We start from the raw sequence: 24,084 nt of genomic DNA on the forward strand, positions 1-24,084 counted from the left end.
TGTTCCCTTCTCTGGGGGTCCCCATCTCCATCCTCACCCAGTGCTTGGCTGCCCATGCCTGTGTCCCCATCTTTGTCCCATCCCCAGGACACCACAGTTGGGTGTCCCCAGCGTGGATGTCCCCATCCCCTGTGGATGTCCCTGTCCCTGGTGAGCATCCCTATCCCCAGTAGATCTTCTTGTCTCTGCTATGTGTCCCCAGGCTGGATGTCCCAATCCCTAGTAGGTATTCCTATCTCCAGTGGGTGACCCGTCCCTGGTGGGTGTCCCCAGGGTGGGTGTCCCCATCCCCAGTGGGTGTCCCCATCCCCAATGAGTGTCCCCATCCCCAGTGGGTGTTCCTATCTCCAGTGGGTGTCCTCGTCCGTGTTCTCATCCCCGGTGGGTGTCCCCAGGGTGGGTATCCCCAAGCTGGGTGTCCCCATCCCCGGTGTGTGTCCCCAGGGCGTGTCCGTCCCTCATCTCCCGCCGCCCGCGGAGGGGCCGTGCCCGCTCGGAGGCGGTGCCGCTGCTTTTGGTCCCTGCTGGCGGCCCGTAGCAGGGCGGGAGCGGCGGCGGCGCGGGGCGGGCCCGGCGCGGTACCGGGCGCTTGTCGGAGGTGTTCGCTCGTTCCGGGTAGTTCCTTGTCCCAGGTAGTCTCTTGTCCCGGGTGGTCCCTTGTCCCGGGTGGTCGGAGGGGTGAGGGCGGCGGCCCCAGGAGCCTCGCGGTGCTGGCCGGAGGCACAGGCCGGTAGGGCCGGGCGGGGCCGCGGGAGGGGCTGCGGGAGGGGCGCGGCGGCCGCATGGCGGGGCCGGGAGGGGTGTGAGGGGCGTGAGGGGCGGTGGAACTGACCCTGCCTTGTGTCACTGCCAGCGCTGGGCCAGCCGGGATGGACGGAGCGGGCCGGGAGCCGGAGAAGGGCGAGGAGCGGGAGCCGGAGCCGGGTGCCATCAGCGACAGGAACATCCTGGACAGCTTCAGCGAGAGCCGGGAGGTCGCCGAGCTCATCGGGAACCTGAGGGAAGTCTTCGGGGAGCTGGTGACGAGGGAAATGGCCATGGAACGGTTCATAGGTACGCACCTATGCCAAAGGGAGTGGTCCTGCTATTGCTTAATACAAACATTCTATTGTGTGTTATTCATTTTATTATTGCTGATTACCAAAAAGGGACCAAATCGCTATTTTTTGGGTCAGTGATAATGCTGGGACTTTATCAATAGGTAGTTCAGATTTGTTTTTTTTGCACATTTTGTTTTCCATATAGATATTCCTTTATTATAGAAATTCCTGGTATTTAACTACTGTAAATGAAAACTTAGGTCTTAGATTCCAGAAATCTGAATTTTGACTCATGTTGGGCCTCCAGTTTCCTATTCAAATTCAGGCCGTAATTTAGTTAAAAGTTTGTATGTCTGTCAAATAAAGCAACTTTTTTACCTAATCACTTATTGAAACACACTCACTTTGTGCTCCAAAGTGTCAGTTTCCTATTTTTACTTTTTCATTTCATGGGAAATGTGAAGAGTGGCTGAATCCATACAGATCATGTATGTTTTTCCAAGTGGAGGTGACTTGGTTTGACTGTTGTTCCACCTAAGGAAAGCTGTCCTGCCCCTGGGCCTCAGCTGAATCTGGAAGGGCTGTAGTGAGGTGCATGTAGCAGTGTCCTGGGTGACCAGCCTACTTCAAGGCACATCTGTGTGTTGGCTCAATATTGTGATGAGGTGATTTGAAAAAGTTCATTCAATGCTTCATGTATTTGCAAACTGAATTTAGCAGACTGGCATTTTGCAAGTATATTTGCAAAGGATGGAGGAATTGCAAAACTCACAATCAAAATATTGACCTAGCAGCTTTGTTTTTGACAGCAAGAAATGAAGTGGGCAGACAATCAAGCAGACCCTCCCAAATTTGGAGATGTGACCCTGTAGAGGCTTCAGTAGCATTATTGTGGTTGACTGAACTGACTGTTCCATCTGAGTGATGGACATGTAACTGCTCAGACAGAAGTCCCAGGAACTCACATTGGTGAGGTTGTTCTGCATCACAGAGGAAATGTCAGATTTCAGGGACAGGAAAAACCATTGCTGGCAAAATCACCTTACTGTGCCTCTCTGTCTGTCACATCATGTGGAATGTTTCTGTGCATTTAAATGGTATTTATGAGCTTTCTGCCTGTATATTGTTGCCCAGTAAACACAGGCTCCATGTACTTAAAAAAAGGTACTGTGTATGTGGTTCAGTATTGGGTTATAACATTTAGTGTACTCAGGTGTCATTGATCCTTCTTGGACAAAATGTCTCAAATCTGCCAAGAGGCTCAATGTGTGGGTTAGAACACTGAAACTTAGGGAATACCATTTATCTGGGAACAGAGAACACAGTAATCAACTGTTCCAGAGGATTTTAATGAAAGTTTCCAAAGAGTTCAGAAAAACTCATGATATTAATTTTTTGATGAACCATTAGAAACAGAAGTTTGGGAAACAGTTTAATCTGCAACTACAGTTTTGTAGGAAAATATAGGAAGATCTTTTTTGAAAGAATAGTTTGGAGGATCTGGGTTAGATTCATTTTCTTCAGCTTTTATATTTGAGGTTTTATTTTATCTTTGCCAGGCTGTGACCTGGGAAAAGAATTTGCTTTTCAATTCTACTTCTTCTGGAAATCTTTGGTGTTGGAATTCGTGTTCACTGGTTCTACTGTTTGTATGCAGCTTAAGGCATCATTAATTAAGGTGGGAAGTCAGTGATGATTAGGAGCTCAAATTTCCCTCTTGATGGCATTCTGGTATCCCAGTGGAATTGCACAAGGATACTCTTGATGGTCTGGTGTCTGAAAGTGGTTGTGCAGTGTCATCCACTGGTCAACTGCAGCACTGTTGGCTTTGAGTCACGTCTTAAATGTAAGTGTTGATGTGTCAAGCAGAGAAAAAGGACAGAGAGTGAAGTCGTTTGTGGGAGAAACAAATGCAGAAAAGGGGAGCTTAAGGAGGTTTTAGTTTTCTAATTCAAAAGCTGTTTTCTGACCAAATAGCTAAAATAAGCCAGGCAATCTCCAGTGCCACATTGGATCACTTAATGATCTTGAGAATCCAGCTTCCATTTCTGTAGCTGCTTTTTGTTGATTCTGGGTTTAAATTGAAAAGCTTTTGTGTCTGAAAGCTCTGGCAAGTTGCTCTTACTTTTTTTTTCAATATTCAATTTCAATTTGTCCTTTCTTGAGTCAGTATCCAAAAGGAAGAGACAGTGTTACTGGCAGCAGAATAGAGTAAGGGATGTGAACAGTTTTGAGGAGCACAGTGGTAACAGCTGCAGTTTGTGTTTGTTGAGGTTAAAATTTGTTAAGGATTCATTGTTCTTTGCTGAAGAATTCCCTGTATTCTATTTGAAAATAGGAAACTAGCTCTGAGTATTGTGGGGAGCACCCTCATTGCAAAGTGTTATTGTGGGAGGTTTGTCCAAGGAAACTGGAGAGACTCCTGGGAGTGGGTTGATGGTTCAGTGTAGGTAAATGAGTGCAGTGTGAGGGGGACAGACTGTGCTGGTACTGTTACTTGGAATTATAGACTGCTCTGGGTTGGAAGAGACCTTAAAGGTCATCTCATTCCACCCTCCCTGCCATGAGCAGGGACACCTTCCACTATACTAGGTTGCTCCAGGCTCCATCCACTTAGTGGTTTTCTCATCTTCTGACCTCTCTTACAGGTGGTGGTGGCTCAGGAATGCAGGAATCTGAAGTTAAAACTGTTCAGAATCAGAGGGTATCTCACAATTAAGGCTTTTTGAGCAGTTTATTACAGATACCTTTTCATTTTCAGGTATAATGGACAAGTACCAGGAGCAGCCTCACCTTTTGGATCACCACTTAGGTAGGAATGTCATCCTTAAATAATTTTTGTGTCTGTACTGAAAAATCTATTACTCTGGGAGATCTGGGTTTGCATTACAAGATTGCTGTGGCTGATAGTAGTTCCATGATATAACTGCTGTCTCCCTCTGTTCTATCAGAAGTACAAGAAACTGTGAACTGCATGTAGTCTCACTGGTTTTCCTCTCCTTTCACTAGAGGGGATGATGAATTCCTTGTTGGAGATAGTACGGGACAGTGGATCTCCTCCCCCACTAGTTCACCTGGCTTTTAAATTTCTCTACATCATTACAAAGGTAAAAAAATCCTAAATTTAATGTACTTTAACTGAAGTTTGTAAGTTACAAATATTTTCTTCATTATTTTCAAAAATATTAAAGAAGTGTCTAATGTGGTTAAATATTTTAAACTGTACTATGTAAGATTAGTTTTCTTGTTTCCCATTTTCATGACAGCTTATGTTATTTAATGATCCAGATTAGTAAAGATCGAGGTCTGAATGCAAAACAAATTGCAGACATGGAGATACTGGGTAATAAAACATGAGCTATAATGTTGAAAAGTAAAGTGTGATGAACAATTAGATGAATGTGGAATTTACATTTGAGCACAATAAAATATTTTTGGACTGTAAGAACTGAGCCCTAGAATAGGTGGCTCAGAGAGGTGGTGGAGTCTCCATCCCTGGGATACTGGACACCCTATGGATGTGGTCCTGGGCACCTCCAAGGGTCTTTCCTTTCCCCTCAGTGTGTGCTGGTGTTGGTTGGGGGACTGAATTCTGAAACTCTGCTTTAGGTGAGAGGCTACAAACGTTTCCTGCCACGGTTCCCTCACGAGGTCCGGGACCTGCAGCCTGTTCTGGATATGCTTGCAAAGCAGAACCCAAGAGACCCTGAGGTGAGGACTTGCTGTACTTTTTGTTTAACCTTAATGTCTCCAGTGGAAAAAGCTGAAGGAAAAAATTTGGGAAAAAGTATATAAAGCAGTGACAGACCCTGTCTGGTGTTAACACCTGGATTTGGTGTGAAAATCATCATCTTGTCACAGGAGAAATGCCCTCCCCATGGAGGGGTCTTGGTTTTCTTCCATGGGATTTGTTCCAAGGATTTAGAAGCAGTGGCAGTAGAGGTGCAAGTAGAACCTTTAACCACTCATGTAAGAAACAAATTGATTGTCACAAGACTAAGAGGAAGGGCAGTGAAATACATTGAAGCTCTAAAAGGAGTAACTGAAAAATCATCCAGTCTGACTCCAGTATACTGTAGTTTATATTCCTTCTTTTTTTAAATAAGGAAAAAGAAGGAACTCCAGAGAGCTGCTTAAGGTAGATGATTTTAAAAGAGATCATTATCAATTATAAGTAACAAAAATAATGGATTTGAAGACAATAATTTTATTGCTGCTCTAAATTAAAGCTTTCTTTTTTTAAATAAACATCAGTTCTGACACTTTGCTGCTGTAGGTGCACAGCTTTAAAGCTTGAAAAACTTCCTTCTTTCTTCTGAAGTTGTTTCAGTTCACCTATGAAAGCAATACATAAAAAAATAAGGACAAAAACATACTTCTATTATATTTGTTATATTTGTGAGTGGAGGCACAGATAGGCCGAGGGAAGGAAAAAACAGGAAAATTAGAAGGTGCAGTTTTCCTTTGGGAAGGAAACAAGGATGTCTAGATTTCTGGTTAGGAGGGAGGGTCCATTAATTTTGTTGCAGTTTTGCTCTTTGGGATCGCTTGTAGTTCTGTCTCCTCTGGAGTTTCAGGGCAGTTTTCTCTTGCTCATCTTTGAAAGTTCTTTGGAGCCAGGAGGTTGTTCGTGCTCTCAGCACTTCACGTTGCAGAAAATGAAGTGAAAACCCTTTTTTTTACCATTCCTTTCCAGACTTGGGAAACTCGCTACATGCTCTTGTTGTGGCTGTCCATGATCTGCCTGATTCCTTTTGATCTGGCCCGCTTTGATGGAAACCTCGCTTCCCTGGAAGGGCAGGCTCGGCAGCCAACCATGGATCGCATCCTGGAAATAGCAAAGGTGAGGAAAACACATCCTGGAATGCTTTCACACCTGGGGTATTTGGCTCAGTCATTCAGTATGTGATAAATATTAACATATTCTGTACATTCCTCAGTTATGTTCTTTTCTGCGTGTTATTTAAGCCAATATTTTTGTGTCTCATCTGTGAAGAATTTTTTTGTGCTTCTGGATCTTCAGTCTGTTATTTGCTGCTTTAGAGTCAGGTGAGACTGGAACTTGTTTCCTCTGATGCAATAAACTATTTTATCTGAGGTGAACCCCTGCCTTTGAATATGGTACAGGCTTTCAACACTTGAAAGTGTCAGAGAGCTTCTTCTGAAAGCCAGATCTGAGGATTTCTAGAGGAAATCAGTGTTTGATCAGAGGGAGCAACTTTGGAAGCTGTGACTGTGTGAAGATTTTTAAACAAATACATCAAGTTCCAGTGGGTGTCAGCCCAGGTGGCTGACTTGTCACACTACTGTGATAAAAATAAACCACTCCCCTTCCCCACAGGTAGCCCAGGAGCTCAGGCTTTTGACACTTTCAGCACTAAGGGACTTACTGCTTACAGGCCAATGTGTCTGTGAGTTAAGGCTTCAGCAAATAAACCTTCAGTAATAAACCTGCTTTGAAATGCACACGAAGGGAGACTCTGCCTCAGATACAGTTTGTTAAATGGGAAAATGAGCTCTCTGCTGTCTTTAAGCTCAGTTTGTAATCACAATAATTACATAATGTGTATAATCATCATAATATTTATCATGTAAGTATTCAGTAGTGTATTATGGACAGAGTTGTTACATAGTTGATTTTCTATCTCTTTTACAGTCAGTTTTCTTTTCCCTTTAGTGTTACCTGGTTGTCAGTGACAAGGCTCGGGATGCAGCTGCTGTGCTGGTGTCCAAGTAAGTCTTTTTTGTGCATCTTGGCAGAAAGGCTCCCTTTCCTCCTGCTGTTTCTTTATCTGACATGGCAGTATTGGGAGGGCTGGAAGTTGCCAGCTGTCTATGGGTTATTACTGTTGCTTGAAATGGATGCAGTAGTGTTTGTTGGGAATGCTGCCTCCTCTGCACATGAAAATAAATTACAAAGACCATAAACAGAGACAGTACACACATGTCTCTTGTTTCAGTATCTATTCCAGTCCACATTCCTGGATATTCTAGTGGACGATGCCTTCAGTCAGCTCAGGTTGTGACTGATTTGGGTTTTTTCTCTTTCCTTTTAAAGCAGTAAAAGCTCCGGCTCTGCACTGCCGCTTGTGCTCAGCAGGGGGCGCTGCCCGCGCAGCTTTGGCGCTGTCCATGGGGAGGCAGCGGGGACAGAGGGACATGGGGACAGAGGGACAAGGGGATGAGGATAGAGGGGATGGGGACAGAGGGACGTGGGGACAGAGGGACAAGGGGATGGGGACAGTGGGACTGGGGAACTCAGGGACAAGGGAATGGGGACAGGGATGTGGGGACAGAGGGATGTGGGGATGAGGGGACACAGTGGGATACGGGGACAGCAGCACCTGGGAACATGGGGACAAATGGGACATGGGGATGAGGGGACAGAGGGACAGTGGGAGATGGGGGCAATGGGTGTGGGAGAGTCACAGCCTTAACACCTGCATTCATGTTCTCTGGGTTAAGATGCACTAAATTTATGAGATTAAACAAAATAGTTGTTAAAAACATTTAGTAAAGCAGACCTTGTCTTTTTAAGAGGTAACTGTCTGTGTGCTTACTTTAAATTTATTCTGAGCTTCAGTCACAGGACTCAAGGCTTTAGAAGTTTATATTTAATGAGTATAATGCTACAGGTCTGAATCTAATGGCAAATCAAACACTTTTTTGGTTTAGAATGTACAGTGTCATGCAGAAAATTCATGAAGGACTTGGGACCAGACTCACCCTCTGGTGACTCATCCTGTGTTTTTCTGGTTTATTCTGAAATAGAGCAAAATTCAAGAGACTGCATGAATTACTTGTGCAGTCTTGAAAAAGTCTTGCCAGTTACATACTTATTTTCACAAGGTTTGTCTCCTTGCCCTTCCCTGTGAGGCTGGTGGGGCCCTGGCACAGGGTTCCCAGAGAAGCTGTGGCTGCCCTGTCCCTGGCACTGTTCAATGCCAGGCTGCACTGGGCTTGGAGCAACCCGGGATAGTGGATGGTGTTCCTGTACATGACAGGGGGTGGAACTTGATGAGCTTTAAGATCCTTGTCAACCCAAACCATTCTATGATTGTATAATTCTGTGATCCTAATTAGTTTTTGTAGTAATTTTGGAATCAATAATTAGAAATTGCTGTTTATATATTTGTATGGGTAATCTGCCTTGTCACAGATTGACAAACCCAGAGGATTTGAGATGACAGTGTGACACAGTGAATTATTCTTGAGCATTCATATAGGCCTTCTTCCTAAAATCCCAGAAAGTACCCAAATTCACCAAGAGTAATAGATTCTTGAAAGTACACCCAGTATTCAGAAGCCTTCTCAAGTAAGGATGACAGTAATTTTAAAAGATTCTTTCATCACATTATGTTAATTGAATTTGCACTTCAGTTGTACTCCAGAGTGTCTGTAAAACTAAATTTTGAGTGGGAGCTTGCATACAGCAGCTTTATTGACTGCAGCTTTGTGCTCAGCAAAGCTTTGTGCTCATGCAGTGCTCAGGCCTTGGTTTCAGGGGGATTTCACCAGTGCCCTGCACCCTGACACTGGGTCCTATGCATGCACCTTGTTAGTTGTCTTATCTTCTCTTCACCTCTGTTTATTGGCTGAACTAATTTTAATTAGGAGTTCAGAACATGTTCAGAACAAATATGGTGATATAGAGTAAGCTGATGCTAGGACCAAGTGTGCAAGGCAGTAATGGTATTGTATAGTGGACTTATAATTATTTAATTTATTATGAAAACACAATTTTCAAAGCAGCGTGGTGATTAAAACACTTCACCAGAAATTAGAATGCTGACTCCAAGGCCTTTCACTGTTCTCACATCCCCAGAGACAGTTGTGAGTATAATCATTCTGACATGAGGTCTCTGTGCCATCTCCCTGGAGCTGAACTGTTATTGGGTAGGCTGGAGCACAACGGTCCTGGGACAGATGGACAGAGAAGATACAGGAGTCTGACTCTATAGCACACCCTGGCAAAGTCCCTGGGCAGGAAGAGAAAGTCTGGACCCTGGTGCTCCAAGGAGTTTATGAATTTCCAGTGAAGTTTAGAAACATCAGGATTCAAGACCTCCTGTTTTCCAAAGTGAGCTGTTTCTTACAGGGCAAAGGAGCTGGAGTATATTCATGAGTTCTCCTTTCTGCCTGCTCACTGAATGGTTGCAGTAGGAGGAGATGAGGCTGATCCTTATCCTGCTCTTAGTCTGGAGGTTAGGACACTCCTTTGGGAAAGAAGGATTTAAACTCCTTGGGGCTGAGGAAGGGTCTAGGAACCAGCTCAGCCACTTCACAGGTCACTTCTCTCACGTGTGCCCTTGGGCCAAAGGTGGCTTCATCCTTCAACCCAAAACAACCCTCCTGCAGCTCAGCCCAGGTCCTCATTGTTCTGCTGCTGAGCACCTCTGGCTGGGAAGCCAGTCCATCCCATCAGCTCACTGTTGAGGTGTTCTCAGTATTTAATGTATTTAATACCCCCATCAGTGAGCTCTTGGTGCTGTTCCCCTGTTATCTGTAGGTGTAGGAAGGATCCAGGTCCTGGCTCTGGGGCACATCCTCTTTGAATTCTGGGAGTTGTGCTGGGTGGGCTTCCCCATGAGCCTTGTTTCCACTGGATGAGTTGAGAACAAATGTAGTCTGAATCCCTGCTGGAACAGGACCTGGTTTGTAGGTGCCAGGACACTGAAGTGATGCCCTGACTGCATCACTTGGCTGCTCAGGGGAGGGCTGAGTAGGTTTACTGTAGTTTAGCCATGATAAACCTCTTTTCCCTTTTCTAAGATGGCTAAAATCACAACTCTTGACCCATAATAACAGGTGCTTGACCTTTTCAAATACCTGAAACCCCATATGTGGCCCTGCTGGTTGCTTGTTCTGGGCCTGACTGCTGACAGACAGTGCAAAAGGGACCCAGTGCTGATTTCCACTGATTTTCAGATTTGCAGAATGGCTGGTTTTGGTGAGAGAGGTGAAAAATCTTCTTATTTGTTTCAGCTTTTCACTAATTCTAATAGCTTTCCGATTTCTTAAAAGCTCTGGAAATTTTGTTGCTTTACAATTAAGACAAGAAATTTCTAGAATCAAGTTTTAGCTGGGTTTGAAGTGAATTCCAGATCAGAGCCTCGCTCAGAAACAGCTGGGCTAAACATAGAATGGTTGGGAGTGTTGCCATCCTCTGTGATTTGGGAAACATACATTGAAGAATTGTTTCCAGGAACTACAACCAGTTTGGATAGGACGAAAAATAATTTTTCACTGGGTGTCATAAAGTCAATGGCTGCATTGTTATTTTTTTGTTTTTGTTTGTTTTTTGTGACAGGTTTATTGTCCGCCCTGATGTCAGACAAAGCAGGATGGCAGATTTCCTGGACTGGGTGCTCTCCATGTTATCCAAATCCTCCTCCCAGACCATGGAGGGCACTGTCATTGTGAATGGCATGCTCCAGGCCCTGGTAAATATTGGTTTTCCCTTAAAAGATAGACAGTTGGGTTTATGGCCATCCCATAATGCTACAGGAGACCTTTGATAACAAATGTGCAGAGGGATTGAGGGATTTTCATTGGCAATGAAAAAAGGAGAATTTCCTCCTTAGCAGTTTAGACAATATAACTTCCCATGCATGTGTATTTTCTTTTTTTGTCATCCCCAAATGAAAGGCAGATACTCATCAATAACTCTCAAGGTAGCAGTCATTTCAGTAGGTTTGGGTTTGTTTGTTAATCTGAGTGAATTTTTTGTTTAACGCCCTTTCCTTGTGAATTGATAATGGTGTGACTCGAAAGAGCTGAATTCTTAGTTTGGGACATAAAAATGGACATACCATGCATGGGAAAAAATCTGCAGTACCTGAACTGCTGTTCAAGGGCAGTGCTCCTCTTGTACATCCTAAGAAGGGCTATTTATAAAAGCTTTGTTGTAGTTTTACACCCTTAAAAGTGCTGGGATGTTTTTTTAAATCCTGGGGTAGCACTTCTGGTGTCTATGCCAGTTTTGATGTCCGAATGTATTTGGGCAGAATGGAGGCATTTGTGTGGGTGGAGGAGTTGTTGTTCCTTCTTGGTTTGGTTGTTGACCAAGGCAGTGCAGGTGAAGACAGATCATGAGCCCTTGTGCAGTCTTTGCAGTTGCACAGGTTTGAGGATTTGCTGGTGTTTGTACAAGTTTTGATGATTTACATAAATTTGCTACTCTTTTTAACCTAGTCACTAAGAGGACTTGTGTGCAGTGTAGTACTAAACATCAAAGGAGAGGTCTGGAGCAAGTGTGTGGGGTGTGGGTTTTTTTTTTTTGGTTGTTTCTTTTTCCTCCCGAGTTCTTCCAAATCAGAAGGGAGAAAAAATGATCTATATTTAGAATAACTGAGGACCTGCTACTTAAGCAGGAGGAAGCGTTATTTGTGTGCATTGCAGCGTTTCAAAAGACAGAATGATGTTTCATCATTTTATTGTCAGATCTGGAAAGGGAGACTGACTGTTTGCCATTCCCAGGGCATGATGAGACCTGCAGGATGTATAATGCATTAGTGTTTTGTCATAATTCCTTTGAGTTTGGCTTTGGCTCCATCCACCTGTTCATTAGTGCGCACTAAGCGAAACAGGTGAATACTCAACAAGTAGAATCGAAACCAGAAAGTGATACAATAGACCTGGGAGCAGAGCCTGCTGCTTTGCTTTTCTGTGATTTTTTTTTTTTTTCCTCTCCACAGCTCATAACTCCTGTTCCAATTGGTAGATATGGTTGTAAAGCCTTTTCTTGCATTTAGTCTGCAATTTCTCCTTTCAGTCACTACAATGGATTGTATCATTAGGGAGTAAAGGTTTTCAGAATGGTATGTGTGTGTAGGTGCTTAAGGGGAGCAGGAAATATTTATTTCAAGAGTTAAATTTATAAATATTATATTTATATATAATTACATATATTCTTAATATTTTAATATTAAGAATTTTGTCTTACACTTGTGCAACACTATGTTGTCAAAAATATCAGCTGAAAGTAAGTGTTCAAATAAGTAAACACTTCTCTTTAACATGTAAGATTCTAACTTTATATAGTACATAAAATACTCTGTTTATTCTATAAATAAATACAATATATTTTAACATAGTAAGTAATCACTAAATGTGTAAAGCAGAGCACATCCTCATGAGGGGCAACTGAAGTTGTGGCAACAAGCTTCAGAATTCTTTGCCCTTGGATTCCTCTAGCACTTTGTTACTTTAAGAGTCAAACTGCAGCTGCTTGGCCATCTCTCTGAACAAGCAGGAGAAAAAAGACCATTTTTCGGTTTCTGATCAGTACAGCAAGGTGGGCTTTGGGATTGTGGCAGGTTTTGGGAATGATGTAACCCACCAGAGTGGGGATAAAAAGTCTGTCCACATGGGAGCAGAGTGGGGCTGTCCTCAACAGGGTGGGTTTTAGTTGGGTTAGGATTTTGTGCCTCTCACGGTCTGCATTTACTGAGCAGCTCCGAGCGAGGCTGGCACGGAAAAATTGCTCAGAAAAGACACGAAACTCCTGCATTTCAATGAAGTGAAACTGCAAGTCAGGGACGCAGTGAGTAGTTGGCCGTGGCTGCACTTTGATCTGCCTCCTCGTGGCCGTGAGCCTGGCTGATCAGGTGTGTGCTGCTGTTTCATCTCGCTCAGCGTTCTGTGCAGAACGAGTCCGGCTGTTCCGCGGCTCCTGTCGGAACACGCACCCGGCCTTGCATATTGTAATTGCACTGGGGCCTTTGGCTCTCTGCTCCCTTCCACCTGTCCTCTGTAACTCTCCATTTCCCAATGGGGGGCACCAGCAGGCGCCTCTGCTGACACTATTTCAAATTCAGTGTTTCAAGCTGCCCTCCTTTGTTGAAACTTGTGTTGCGCTGTGGCATTTAAGTCGCTTTTGTGCTCTTGTTCTTTGGCATTTGAAAGACTGAAAATGTTGGATTATTAAGAAATTGCTACCTTTTTGTAACATTTGTTTACTTGAAGGAAACTTTTAGCCTGTTTCAAGAATCTGCATTTTAAATTCTCTTGGTCTGGAGGTTTGCTTTTAAACCTGCCATTATATCAAACAGCTTTTTAGTTATCGCTGCAGGGCGCAGCACTCCCAGTTCTTGCGTGACAGAGATGTCATCACGTTGAGGTAGCCTTGGGCATTGAAACTTATTAAACCTTATTTGTTTTATAAGTGATTCAGTATACAAGTGTGAGTAATAATTAAAAAAAATAAAACGCCCTACACAGTGATCTGATGAAACTCGAGAGTCTTAAGAACGAGGCATTTCCCTGAGCTGTCTCTAATGCAAAGGTTATTTAGCAATAGCTACATGCTTATGTAAATTTGGCTCCAGGGAAGAAAGAACTCTCTAACTCCATTCTTTCAGACCCAGAGGCACAAAAATAGAGTATTTCCAAATAGAATGTTTCCCAAGTCTCTGTATTTTTTACATTCTCAAAGAATTGGCTGTATTAGGATTGTCTATTGGCGTTATTTTTTTAAAAAAGGGGTTGTTGCTCAGTGGTTTGGTGATAAAAGTGTAGAAAAAGCAGTGTTGGTGAGAGGTACAAACGTTCCTATGTCTGCAGGTACCAAGGGCATTGACTGCTTTCTTCTCATGCTATTTCTTTCCTGACTGTCACAGACATTTTCTTTTAATGTGGCCTTGTCTGGTACTGCTGGGTTTTTCTCTTCTCACCAGAAGTTTTTGGTTAATTCAAGCTTCTGAAGTTCTGTTATCATAAAGCTGTTTCTTTTTCTTGTTAGAATGTAGTACTATCTCAAGCTGCTAATTTTTTTTTCTTCTGAGTATTTAAAATCCGTGGGTTTTTGTAATCTCAAGATGGAAAGGAGATACTCTGTCAGCTCTCCATGTGTTAGTCTAAACATTTCAGATGTTCAGCTGATAAATAACTGGGATCACATGAAAGCTGCCATCACTGTGTTGGTGTCTGTCAGCGTTCATGTCATGTTGATGCTCAACACCCAAACACGTGCAACCCACAGCAGGAATGCTGCTTGTGTGGAGGCACAGTGAGAACAAGGCCTTTAACTAAGCCATTTTACCATCAGCTGCACATAGAATGCATTAAATATTCCCTTCTTCCAAGTGAACTTCAGTTCTGCCAGCGTGCTCTCCCTGCCTGCAGCTGGCCGGGAGGCAGGGGTGGCTGCTGGCATTCCCGGGGTGTTGTGTGGCTACCAGGGGGTGCTCCAGAGCAGTGCAAGGCATCATTTCCTGCTCTTCCCAGCGACTGGAATTATCCTCCCAGTCCTCCTCTGGTTACAACCAGAGGGTAGATCCAGACTTGTGTCTCCTGCTCAGCAGGAAGATCCACTCACTCCCCACCAGCCAGGCCACCCCTCGTGGTGATTTGTGTAGCTTGGGGAACAAGTCCTGGAGATGATCCCGACTGATGGATCTGCTGCAGGTCGGGCCCAAAGTGGGTTATGCAGACAATTGGCAGGTGTGGTGTCTCTGCTGGGATTATTAAGAAACTGGGCTTTGTTTGCCTTGCCCTGTGCTGTTTCTAAAGCAGAACCAGACTTGACAGTCGTCATTGCTTGCACACCACTGATTTTCTCTTAATTTGTAGGTGGCTTAATTATTTATAAGAGAGGGAGTCACATACTTTTCAACAGTTCAGCAGGTTGGGTAGGTTGCTGTGTGCTCTGTGCCCTGGTTCCTGAGGAGCCTGTGGCGTAAGCACGACTCCCGGGATGCTCCGACAGGCAGGCTCCTGGTGCTCAGCACTGCTCACACCAGAATGCCTGTGCAGGTGGCAAACCAAGCTTATTAATTGCTTTGTTTGGATCAGATTTTTGGAAATGGTGTGCCTTGGATGTATTTCTTCCTTCAAGGCAGGAAGTTTAAGCTGGGTACTGTAATGCTGATTTGCCCTTTTTGCTGCCTTTTTTTTGGGGTCACATTTTCATTTATGCATCATGAATATTTCTTTTTTCATATGACCCCTGTAAGCTCCAGGTTTACAATATTTTTCTGAAGGAGCAACTTTGCTGTACCTGCCTGACTGTTTGTAGCATGTGCTGGAAGAAAATATTTTTTCTGCTTTCCCAAAAGCCAGCATTGGTTAAAGTGCTCTTTTATTTCCTTTGAGCAAAATATATCTATTACACTCAAAAGTTGTTGAGATTTGGACTTGGGGATGCTTTTGCATGCTTTGACTCATAAATAAATAATGAACACTTCTCTTCTGTCTTCTCTACACTCAGAAAAAAACCCCAGACACTGGATTTCCTGCTGTGTTGAGTATCTGCAGAATAATTCTCCACAGTTCGGCTGTTACCTATTTACTTCTGTAAAATTTATTTTAAAAACAGCTGTTAAACTTCTCTGACACAGTGAAATACCCAATATATCATTTGTAGAAATGCCAGGAACCTGCTCCAAGGTTGTATCTGACACTCAGTGCACCTCAATGGGTGCAGAAAGAACCTTCTTCCCTTTCAAATATTTGGCATTTTCAGCTGTGTTTATTCCTAAACCATTGGAATACTATATAATATTTTATTTCAATCAATATTTTATTGATTGAAAGCCATGTAAATATTACTAACCTTTTTAAAAAGTTTAGTTATTAATTCAAATTAATAATTATTTATTAATTAGCTGTGGTGTCCTTTGGGCAATTTGTACTTTCCCTAAAAACTCATATCAATAAAATAAAATTCCACAATGCACATCTCAGTTGATTTATAGCTGTTGCCACAATGATTTTATTACAAAATGTATATTATAAATCCCCATTGTAGGAGTTATAGGATTCAACCCATGTTCTGTTTTGAAAATAGTTTGTTATTTAAGTTTTAGTGAAATTACTACAGGGGGAAAATGTGTCTTTCACTTTTTTGTTCAGAAAATAATAGAAATGGTTATGAAATGGAATCTGCCAAGGTTGCTGTTCTAAACTGCTTTATAGGTGTGTGAGGAAAAGCATTTAAAAATATACTGTGCAATTTGAGTTTTTCTCATTTCCTGCTTGTATCTTGGTTGATTCCTTCCCATATCTCTCTCAGAGGTGGCACCTTCCAATTGTTGTTGTTCCTGAGGAGTCAGGACTTAATTCAGACTTGGACTCCAGGGTGTGAAAACATGTGGAGAAGCTTGGAGAAAGGTGCCAGAATTTTAAGAACTGCAGACTGAAAATGGGCTGGTGTTTTGAGGGTTCTGTTCCACCTCCCCAGCTGAGAGCACGAATCTGAAGGTGTTTATCCAGGAGCATTCCCAAGGATCTGTTAAAAAGCTGCTTCTCCACATTATCAGTGCTTGAGGAATTACACTGTGCTTTGTTTGAATCTGCTTGAGAATAATAATAATAATTAGGAGGCAGCCTGTATGTGCCTTAAAAACAAAGTTTGCTGTTAACTTAGGCAGAAAGGAGAAGGAATTGTGAGGATGCAGGGGAGGGATGGTGAGGATGCAGGGGAGGGATGGTGAGGATGCAGGGATGCTGCTGTGTCTCAGCATCCACAGCAAAGTGTGTGGAGAAACCAGTGATGGGGTTTTAAAGCAGAACACAGGAACAAAGTGATGAATGAGTTTCTAGATGTATCAACAAAGATAGAGAAATTTTAGAGGAGCTCTAGATTTGTTATACCAAAGATTTGCAGGTCTTCTGATATTTTTTTTGGCTTTTTAGTACAAGCAGAGTTTTGTCGTATGTCAGTGAGAAATATTTGTATTGTTTTTAACACTGACTTCATACATTGCTAAAAGCTGTGCCAATTTATACCTTTAAAGTGATACTTATTTTTGTTGACTGGGCCCAAAGTCGTTCTCTTGCATTGCTGCTTTGTAAATGTCATTTTTAAGGGAGCCCTCACGCTTACCTGCATTAGAAACTCAAATACTTTGATATATAGTATGATATTGTCATATATAGCTTGCAGTGGAGCTGATCAGCAGTGCTAATGTGGGATCCTGAAATGCAATTTAGTAACAAACCAAAGCAGGCTGGGTTCACAGCCCCAAGGTGTTTTTCTTGCCTCTGTTGCTCGCAGCCACGCCTGCAGCGCGGGAGGCATGTGTGTGTGTTCGGTATGTGTGAGAAAATTCCTCTTTTTCGGGGAAGTCTGTTCTTGTTTAACTCCCAGGCATATTTATTGAGGAAGATTTTGCTTCTGGTGCGTGCCAGAGCAAGGACAAACAAGTGCCTGGCCAGTTTTGATGCAAGGAGAGCTGAGGAAGCTTTTAATGTGTAACGTTCATGTGTTAATAGTCCCTTTGTCTCACTGCAGTGCTGGGGCTTCATCTCGCTGGGATATTCAGCTGCAGATAAAATTCCCTGGGCACAGGAATTGCACTTGGCCTGCTGGAGGTGTATTTGCAGGTGTCTGTAGATGGTTTAGTCTCTCATAAGCTGTGGTTGCACCTCACTGAGCTTGTGTGACCCAGCACTGAGCCTGATGGGTCAGGGACCTGAGCTAGCCCAAAACTGGTGGCCTTTTATTTTCTCATTTTTTTATTCTTTTTTTTTTCTGTTGTTGTTGTTGTTGTTGGTTCTTTTTCGTTTTGCATGTCTTTTGGCCACCTCAGTCCCCTGAGCAGTTAGCAAGAGCTGCACCCTGAGATACTTCCTTTTATGCTATTTAAATCAGCAAACATTACACATTATTGTAAGAACATCAAAAATATTTTAGAGCTAAATGTTTGATATATTGTGTTACAGAATCTCTGTATTCTCATGTCTGTGTTCCCTATTTTAATTGCAGGCACAGCTGTTTAAACATGGCAAGAGAGAAGACTGTTTACCATATGGTAAGTTTGTAATAGTCTGGGTTCACTTTTTCAAGCCGTTGCAGTAGAAAAAGGAAATGAAGATTCAGCTGGTGAGGAGTGGTACTGTAAGGAGTGAAATGCACAGGGCAGTGATAAAGAAGGGAAAACGAGGGGAGCAAAAGCAGAAATGAGTGTGAGGGAGGAGCAGATGCCACCAGGGAATGTTGTGTTGGAACAGCACATCAGAGGATTTGGCAGGTGATCACACTGGCCATTGCTGTAATACAGGAGCTGAACACAGAACATATGAACTGTTAGATGTGGAAAATATTTGTTTGAAATTCAGTTGAGCATAAACTGGTTTTGTACATATTACTACTGGAAGTTTTGCAGGGAGTCTTCAAGTTTTAATATAAGCACAGGATTTCAGAAAACCAAAGTTTTAAGAACCAGCTGTGTACAGGATACAGCTGGAATCATAATGGGATAATGTTGGAATAAGAAAAGTATTTTAGTGAAAAGAGATTATACTGGGAGCAATTAGGGATCAGCAGGAAGCCAAAAAGAAAAAAAGAGAGTATGGAGATTTCTGAATAGTGTAGCTGCATTTTGGAATTATGTTTGCCTTGGGGTGAATCCTGAAATATGATCAGAACTGACTGCAGTGTGATCTTGGCCCTTGTTGATAGCAATAAAGGGAGGCAGGGAAAGATGGGGGCTAATTCCAAAACACTACAAAACACCTCTCAGTTTTGTGGAGCTTATCCAAGTACCAGAAATGGGGTTTGTGCTGTTCACAAGAACCAAGCATGGATATAAACTCACTTTAGAGTGTTTGTGATTTCACTCATTGGATTATTTTGGCCCTGAGAAGAAGCTTTTTAGCTGTGGTGCTGGAAAATCCCATTCTCTCAGTTCCTAAGGCTGAGATGCAGACACTTCCTTAGAAGATGCCTGGGAGATGGGTAATGATGGAGATAAGATAGTGGAGACAAACAGCATGGAATGACACAGGTGCAAATACTGGGAATGCCATTGCACAGGAATAGCAGAATCCACTGGGGAAGCTGCCAGAGAAATAGAAAAATAAACAGGCTGAGAAAATTACAGTGTAACAGAAAATGACAGAATTGAGAAAATACCATTGAATAACACAATAATCTTAATCAGTATGGAAGGAGCATATTGAGCTCACAGCATTAACCCTGCTGGTAAAGTCAGAAGCTTTGGTTCATGGCATAGAAGGAATAATAAATAGTTATGAATCTAGTAATAAGAGAAAAATCAGGGGCATATAAATGAGTGAATTTACTCTAGAAAATCTAGAAGGCTCACAGCTGAGAAGCAAATATTCAGATGGGAACTGTTCAGGATAAGAAAATGTGAGAGACAAAAAATACCTAAGATTTTTAATTATAACAGATCTGAGGATGAAATAGGAAAAAAAATAGGCAAATGTCAAAGCAAGATACTGTTTGAAGTCACATGTGACATAGAAGTTGAATTAAAACCAAACACTAGCCCTGAAGTAATTTACATGGGTCTGTGGATATTTTAGTGATTCAAGAGCTGGCAGGACTTGGAAGAGGCCTTTATTTATATATTCTTAATTTATTTTCTGTCTGTGAATGATGATGTTTCTGCAGCCTCTTCCTCCTAAACTATCAGTCTCTTGGGCTGTTTTAACTGCAAGAAATCCAGGTTACTGCAAGGTACTGAAGTAATAATAATCATCACTTGTTGTCTGCATGGATGGTTTCATTTGTGTTTTAGTTCATCAAGATGCATCACCAGTCTTTTTAAAGACTTGAGGAGATTTCTAAGTCATGTCTTACAGTGTCTCAGACTTTGAAATAATTGCACTTTCTTTGATCTCTTTGTATTTTGAAACGCCTGATAGGAGACTGGGGAAGGAGGTTGCAGAGTTTTTGGCTGCTGTGGTTCCATCTGTGCAGAGCCTGAGTCATTAGTCTCTATTAGCTAATGGTCAACTTCTGAAGAATTATTTTTACCCTAATGAAATTGCAAAAGGGCTTTTTTATTTGTAACAGCCATGACTTCCTTGTGAAAATTTTGAATCCTGGAACTTTATCCTCATTAACCCAAGATTCTCCTTTCTCTGTGTTTTTTTACTTGCTGGACAAATAACTTCGTTACCTTTGATGTGCCCAAATGAGAGGTTTTGTGGATGATTGTTTACACATCCACAGTGTTTTTCATGTCCAAATGTTTCTGGACATCCATCATCATAAAAATTTCAGTGTCAGGATTTGGTGCTGCCTGAAAATACTGAATGAGGAAAGGGAAAGCTTCCTCAGTGTGCAGGAAATTTTCTGAGTAAATGAATTACATTTTTAGCTCCTGCTTCTGTTAGTTCACTGAAAATTCTTAGACCCTGAGAGACATTTGGATGTGTTGCTTCCAGTGAGAATCAGAGGCATAAACATGCTGAGGATGTAGATTATAGTTTTCATCATCTCCTCTGTTTGGGCAGTGAAGGATATTGCCACTTTGTGACCAGTGTCATCTTCTACATAGTAGGTAACCAGACATTTGTATTTCACTAATGCCTTTCAAAAGATAAACCTCCTAAAAAACGTTCAAAACTTTAAAATGTTCATACCAAGGTGTTTTTAAAAGCAGTTTTTCTGGTGTGTTTGTTTTCTTTTCCAGCTGCTACTGTTCTGGAGTGTCTTGATAAGTGCAAGCTGTCAGAAAGCAATCAGATGGTTCTGCGCAAGCTGGGCATGAAACTGGTCCAGCGACTTGGACTGACATTTGTGAAACCAAAGGTAGCAAAGTGGAGGTCAGTTTAAAGCTGAAAAGTTAAAAAAAAAAATACAAAAGCGTGAAACACACTACAAATACATAAATCCATACATTTGCCTTCTGCCTCTCTTAACCTTCCCTTAAAGAAAAAGAAATCCCTGTGGGAATGAACATATTCTTCATTTGCATTATTTGGAAAAAGGAGGATTCTTCCACTGTGTTTGGTTTCCTGTGTTTTTTTTTCAATTTTGATACATTAGTGAGTGCTGGGACAAGCCAAATCTGACTTTGCACGTTGCACAAGCAGAAGCCTGTTCCAATATAATGCATAACTCACTAAACATGGGAAGACAGCGACCTTTGTTCCTGAAGCTGATTTAGTACAATTTTCTACGAGTGAACATAACTTTTTCCATTACCTGGTCCTAGCCTGATTCGATAGAAAGTTCACAGGGGAAAAGTGGTTTGCAATCCTGCTCTGGTTTTGCATATTAGTCAGGTTTTGGTGTCTGGTTTTACGTACTGCCAGAGGGCAAACTCTTTTTTAGATTTCTCGCACTGATATTTTAAAATTGCAGGCTCCCTTGGTGACTATTTTTATTGTATTTATTTTACCAGCTTTTGAGAACATCCTTAGGCATAGAAAATTCTTTTTAGGTGGAGAATGTACCTTGCCCGATGGCAAAAGTCAGTTTAGCATGTAAAGTCTATCTTTTGTAAGCATGCATCTACACCACGGGCTAAATATTTGAGTACAGCTTGGTCAGAAAGTACTGAGCTGGCTTTGAGATTTAAAAAGCAATTTTTAATAAGCTGATTTTATTATTTTTTTTATTTTTCTTTTTTTTTGGTTGTTTTTTTTTTTCTAGTTTTGAAGAGACTTTTAGGGCATGGGAATTTTGTCTCTCTTTGTTGTTAGCAGTGGAAAATAGGCTAGAGTGGAACAGGAAAAGGAGGGATAATGAAAAGGAACTATTCGAATAGTCTGGCTCTTCTCACCTTGGAAAATAGACAACTGGGTCAGGAGTAAACAGAATGGGATATTTCTCCTTTTAAAGCAGCTGCTAAATAACTGGAGAGCTGTGCCCTGGGAGGGGTAGGAAGGTGGCACACAGACTTTGTGGCAGTGTGGCCCTGCTGCAGCTGAAGTTAAACCAGAGAATGACTGAGGTGTGTGTTTGCTGTGCAGGTACCAGCGGGGCTGTCGGTCTCTGGCTGCCAACCTGCAGGCTCAGGGTGCTCCTGTGCAGAACCAAAAGAGAGAAGTTGTTCCTGCTGAAGCTGATGATGATGAGGAGTATGACATTCCAGGAGAGATTGAAAATGTTGTAGGTGTGTTAAAGCTGGGGAGAAATTGTTGCAATGCTGCAAGTTAAACATACCATGGAGAATGAGCTGCTTGGGGCTAAAAAAGTAATGTGCTAAAAAATCTAAAAATGCTAAAAATGCTAGAGTGAACAGCTGGAAAGACTAAAACTTTGGTCTGTGCAGCTGATTGAAATAGATGGTATTTTGTCAAATGGTTTGGGTTTCAGCATCTCAATCACAAACTCAGTACTGGAGTGTTTGCTGTGGAGTTGGCCATGGAGGTATAAACATACTGAAATATGTTTTACCAGTTTTACCCAGCTATATAAAAGAGATGCCCTGAACCTTTCACAAATGGAAGGGTGAATTAAAATTTATAATGAAATACACAACAAAAAATATGTCACATGAAAGCTGAAGAATGAAGGTTTAATTTTTAGACTGTGGTAGTATCAAAGGAGCAGCATTTGTTTCTTAATATGCAGTTGTACAGCATGTCCTTTGCTAGCTGGCTGGTGGATATTCTGTAAATAAATAAGCAAAAATTGCATCAGAAGACTTTTATAATTGAATAATCTAATGAACCTCTGTAAAAAGCACCATGGCTTCCATTTTGAATCTTTTACAGCACTTAAAATTGCAATTGCTTTCCATAAACAATTGTGACATATTTCTTGTTTTTTAATTTCAAGTCATACTTGTGTGACAGATAGAATAAATCTAGGTACAAGGATTTTTATACAATGGAGGCAAATGAATTTTGAACATCTTAAGAATTTTTTCTGTTGTTAAATAAGAATAATCTTTTTTTTTTTTAATAAAATTATTTGCAGAACAATTGTTGGTTGGCCTGAAAGACAAAGACACCATTGTCAGGTGGTCTGCAGCCAAAGGGTGAGTTTGTTATGATGACTCTGCTGAGGTGTGAACAATATAAGAATACATTGTAATCCATGATTGATAATTTGGGTGTATTGCCAATATTTACTGTTGTTGCAAATGGTTTTAGCACAGCCTGTGGTGGGAGGGTCCACAGACACATTTGTGTTTTTCTAATGAAATATTGGGTTGGTTTTCAGGGAATTTCAGGTGGGTTTGGAAATAGATGTTCTGGGTAAGACAAGATTTGAAGGGTGCAAAGAAACATTTCCTCAAAATGCTTTTTTTCTCTTTTTCTCTTAAAATGTATTTCTGTGAGAGTTTCACTGCTGTGTAGTTTTTTTTAAAGTTTGAGATTGTTGTTTAAGGGTATCAGTATTAGGGCAGTGGGGTGGCATCTTGAAGGCAGGAAGATTCCAGTAACTAATTTTTTTTATAATTTACCAGTCAGCTGTAGTACTAACGATCCATTACATGCTTTTTTCTTCTTCTTCTGTAGAATTGGTCGAATAACTGGAAGACTTCCAAAAGAATTAGCAGATGATGTGATTGGGTCTCTCTTGGATTGTTTTAGGTAAAAATCTTATTTCACACTTTACACACACATCTAAAACATGTCTGCTTGTGGAACAGGGGGACAACAGTTAGGAAGATAGATCTAAATATCTGTAAATTTTATTGCTGTCCTTCTCCCAGATTTCAAAATCTTTGAAGGCACAGATGGGCTAAGGGTATTCAATAAAGAAATTATTTCTGATTAGTCCTCTTGACCTCATACTATGATAATGTGCAAGGACTGAAGTTGATTTTAGGAAAGATTAAAAAATGCTCATTAACTTGCTGCTTTAGAGACTCCTGGTGTGCTCAGGACTCTTGTCTTGAGTTTAGTGTCCATCCTTAGAAACCCACTAGAACTGGAAATGATGGTCTGGGGTTCACCAGAGGTGAGAAACAATCTGTGTGAGGGGAGCTGAAACATGTAGAGAGAATGAGGAATAAATAGGATATAATAGAGATTTATGCACTTGGGAATGGTGTGGATGTGGTTGCCCTCTAGGTTTTGTGTTACTAGAACCAAACTCAAGCATCAGGTGGCAGGTTTAGAATGAAGACATAGTGGTGTTATTCACACAGTTAAACTGTATAAACTTCTTGCCATAGGACTTTGTGGATACTGAGGATATTTACCTGAACAAGAAGTGTGCTTCTTGTCTGCAAACTTTCCCATGATCTGCCAGAGTTGGGAAATGTTTTGGAGAGTGTTGCAGGGTGCTGGTTCTTAGACTCTGGCCAAGGGATGTGCAGTTGGCTGTGTCAGAGAGGATTTGGGGCCGGTGGAAACTCCAGTTGGGGCACACAGGGCTGTGGGATGT

General features: G+C 41.8%; 1 protein-coding gene across 1 annotated transcript in view; it reads left to right on the forward strand.

Moving 5' to 3' along the window:
* The first annotated feature begins 582 nt into the window (after nt 1-582).
* The window catches only part of TBCD (tubulin folding cofactor D), a 115,002-nt gene continuing 91,500 nt past the window's right edge, over nt 583-24,084 (forward strand). The window contains exons 1-13 of the mRNA XM_014885041.2: nt 583-632; nt 854-1,053; nt 3,802-3,852; nt 4,050-4,147; nt 4,650-4,751; nt 5,737-5,883; nt 6,718-6,773; nt 10,351-10,483; nt 17,749-17,794; nt 20,429-20,561; nt 21,714-21,856; nt 22,666-22,726; nt 23,211-23,285. Coding sequence (XP_014740527.2) covers nt 870-1,053; nt 3,802-3,852; nt 4,050-4,147; nt 4,650-4,751; nt 5,737-5,883; nt 6,718-6,773; nt 10,351-10,483; nt 17,749-17,794; nt 20,429-20,561; nt 21,714-21,856; nt 22,666-22,726; nt 23,211-23,285 — 1,229 coding nt within the window. The 5' untranslated portion in view covers nt 583-632; nt 854-869. The remainder of the gene's footprint in view (nt 633-853; nt 1,054-3,801; nt 3,853-4,049; nt 4,148-4,649; nt 4,752-5,736; nt 5,884-6,717; nt 6,774-10,350; nt 10,484-17,748; nt 17,795-20,428; nt 20,562-21,713; nt 21,857-22,665; nt 22,727-23,210; nt 23,286-24,084) is intronic.

Source organism: Sturnus vulgaris, chromosome 20 (assembly GCF_052056855.1).
Source record: "Sturnus vulgaris isolate bStuVul1 chromosome 20, bStuVul1.hap1, whole genome shotgun sequence".
In the NCBI taxonomy this organism is placed as follows: Eukaryota; Metazoa; Chordata; class Aves; order Passeriformes; family Sturnidae; genus Sturnus; species Sturnus vulgaris.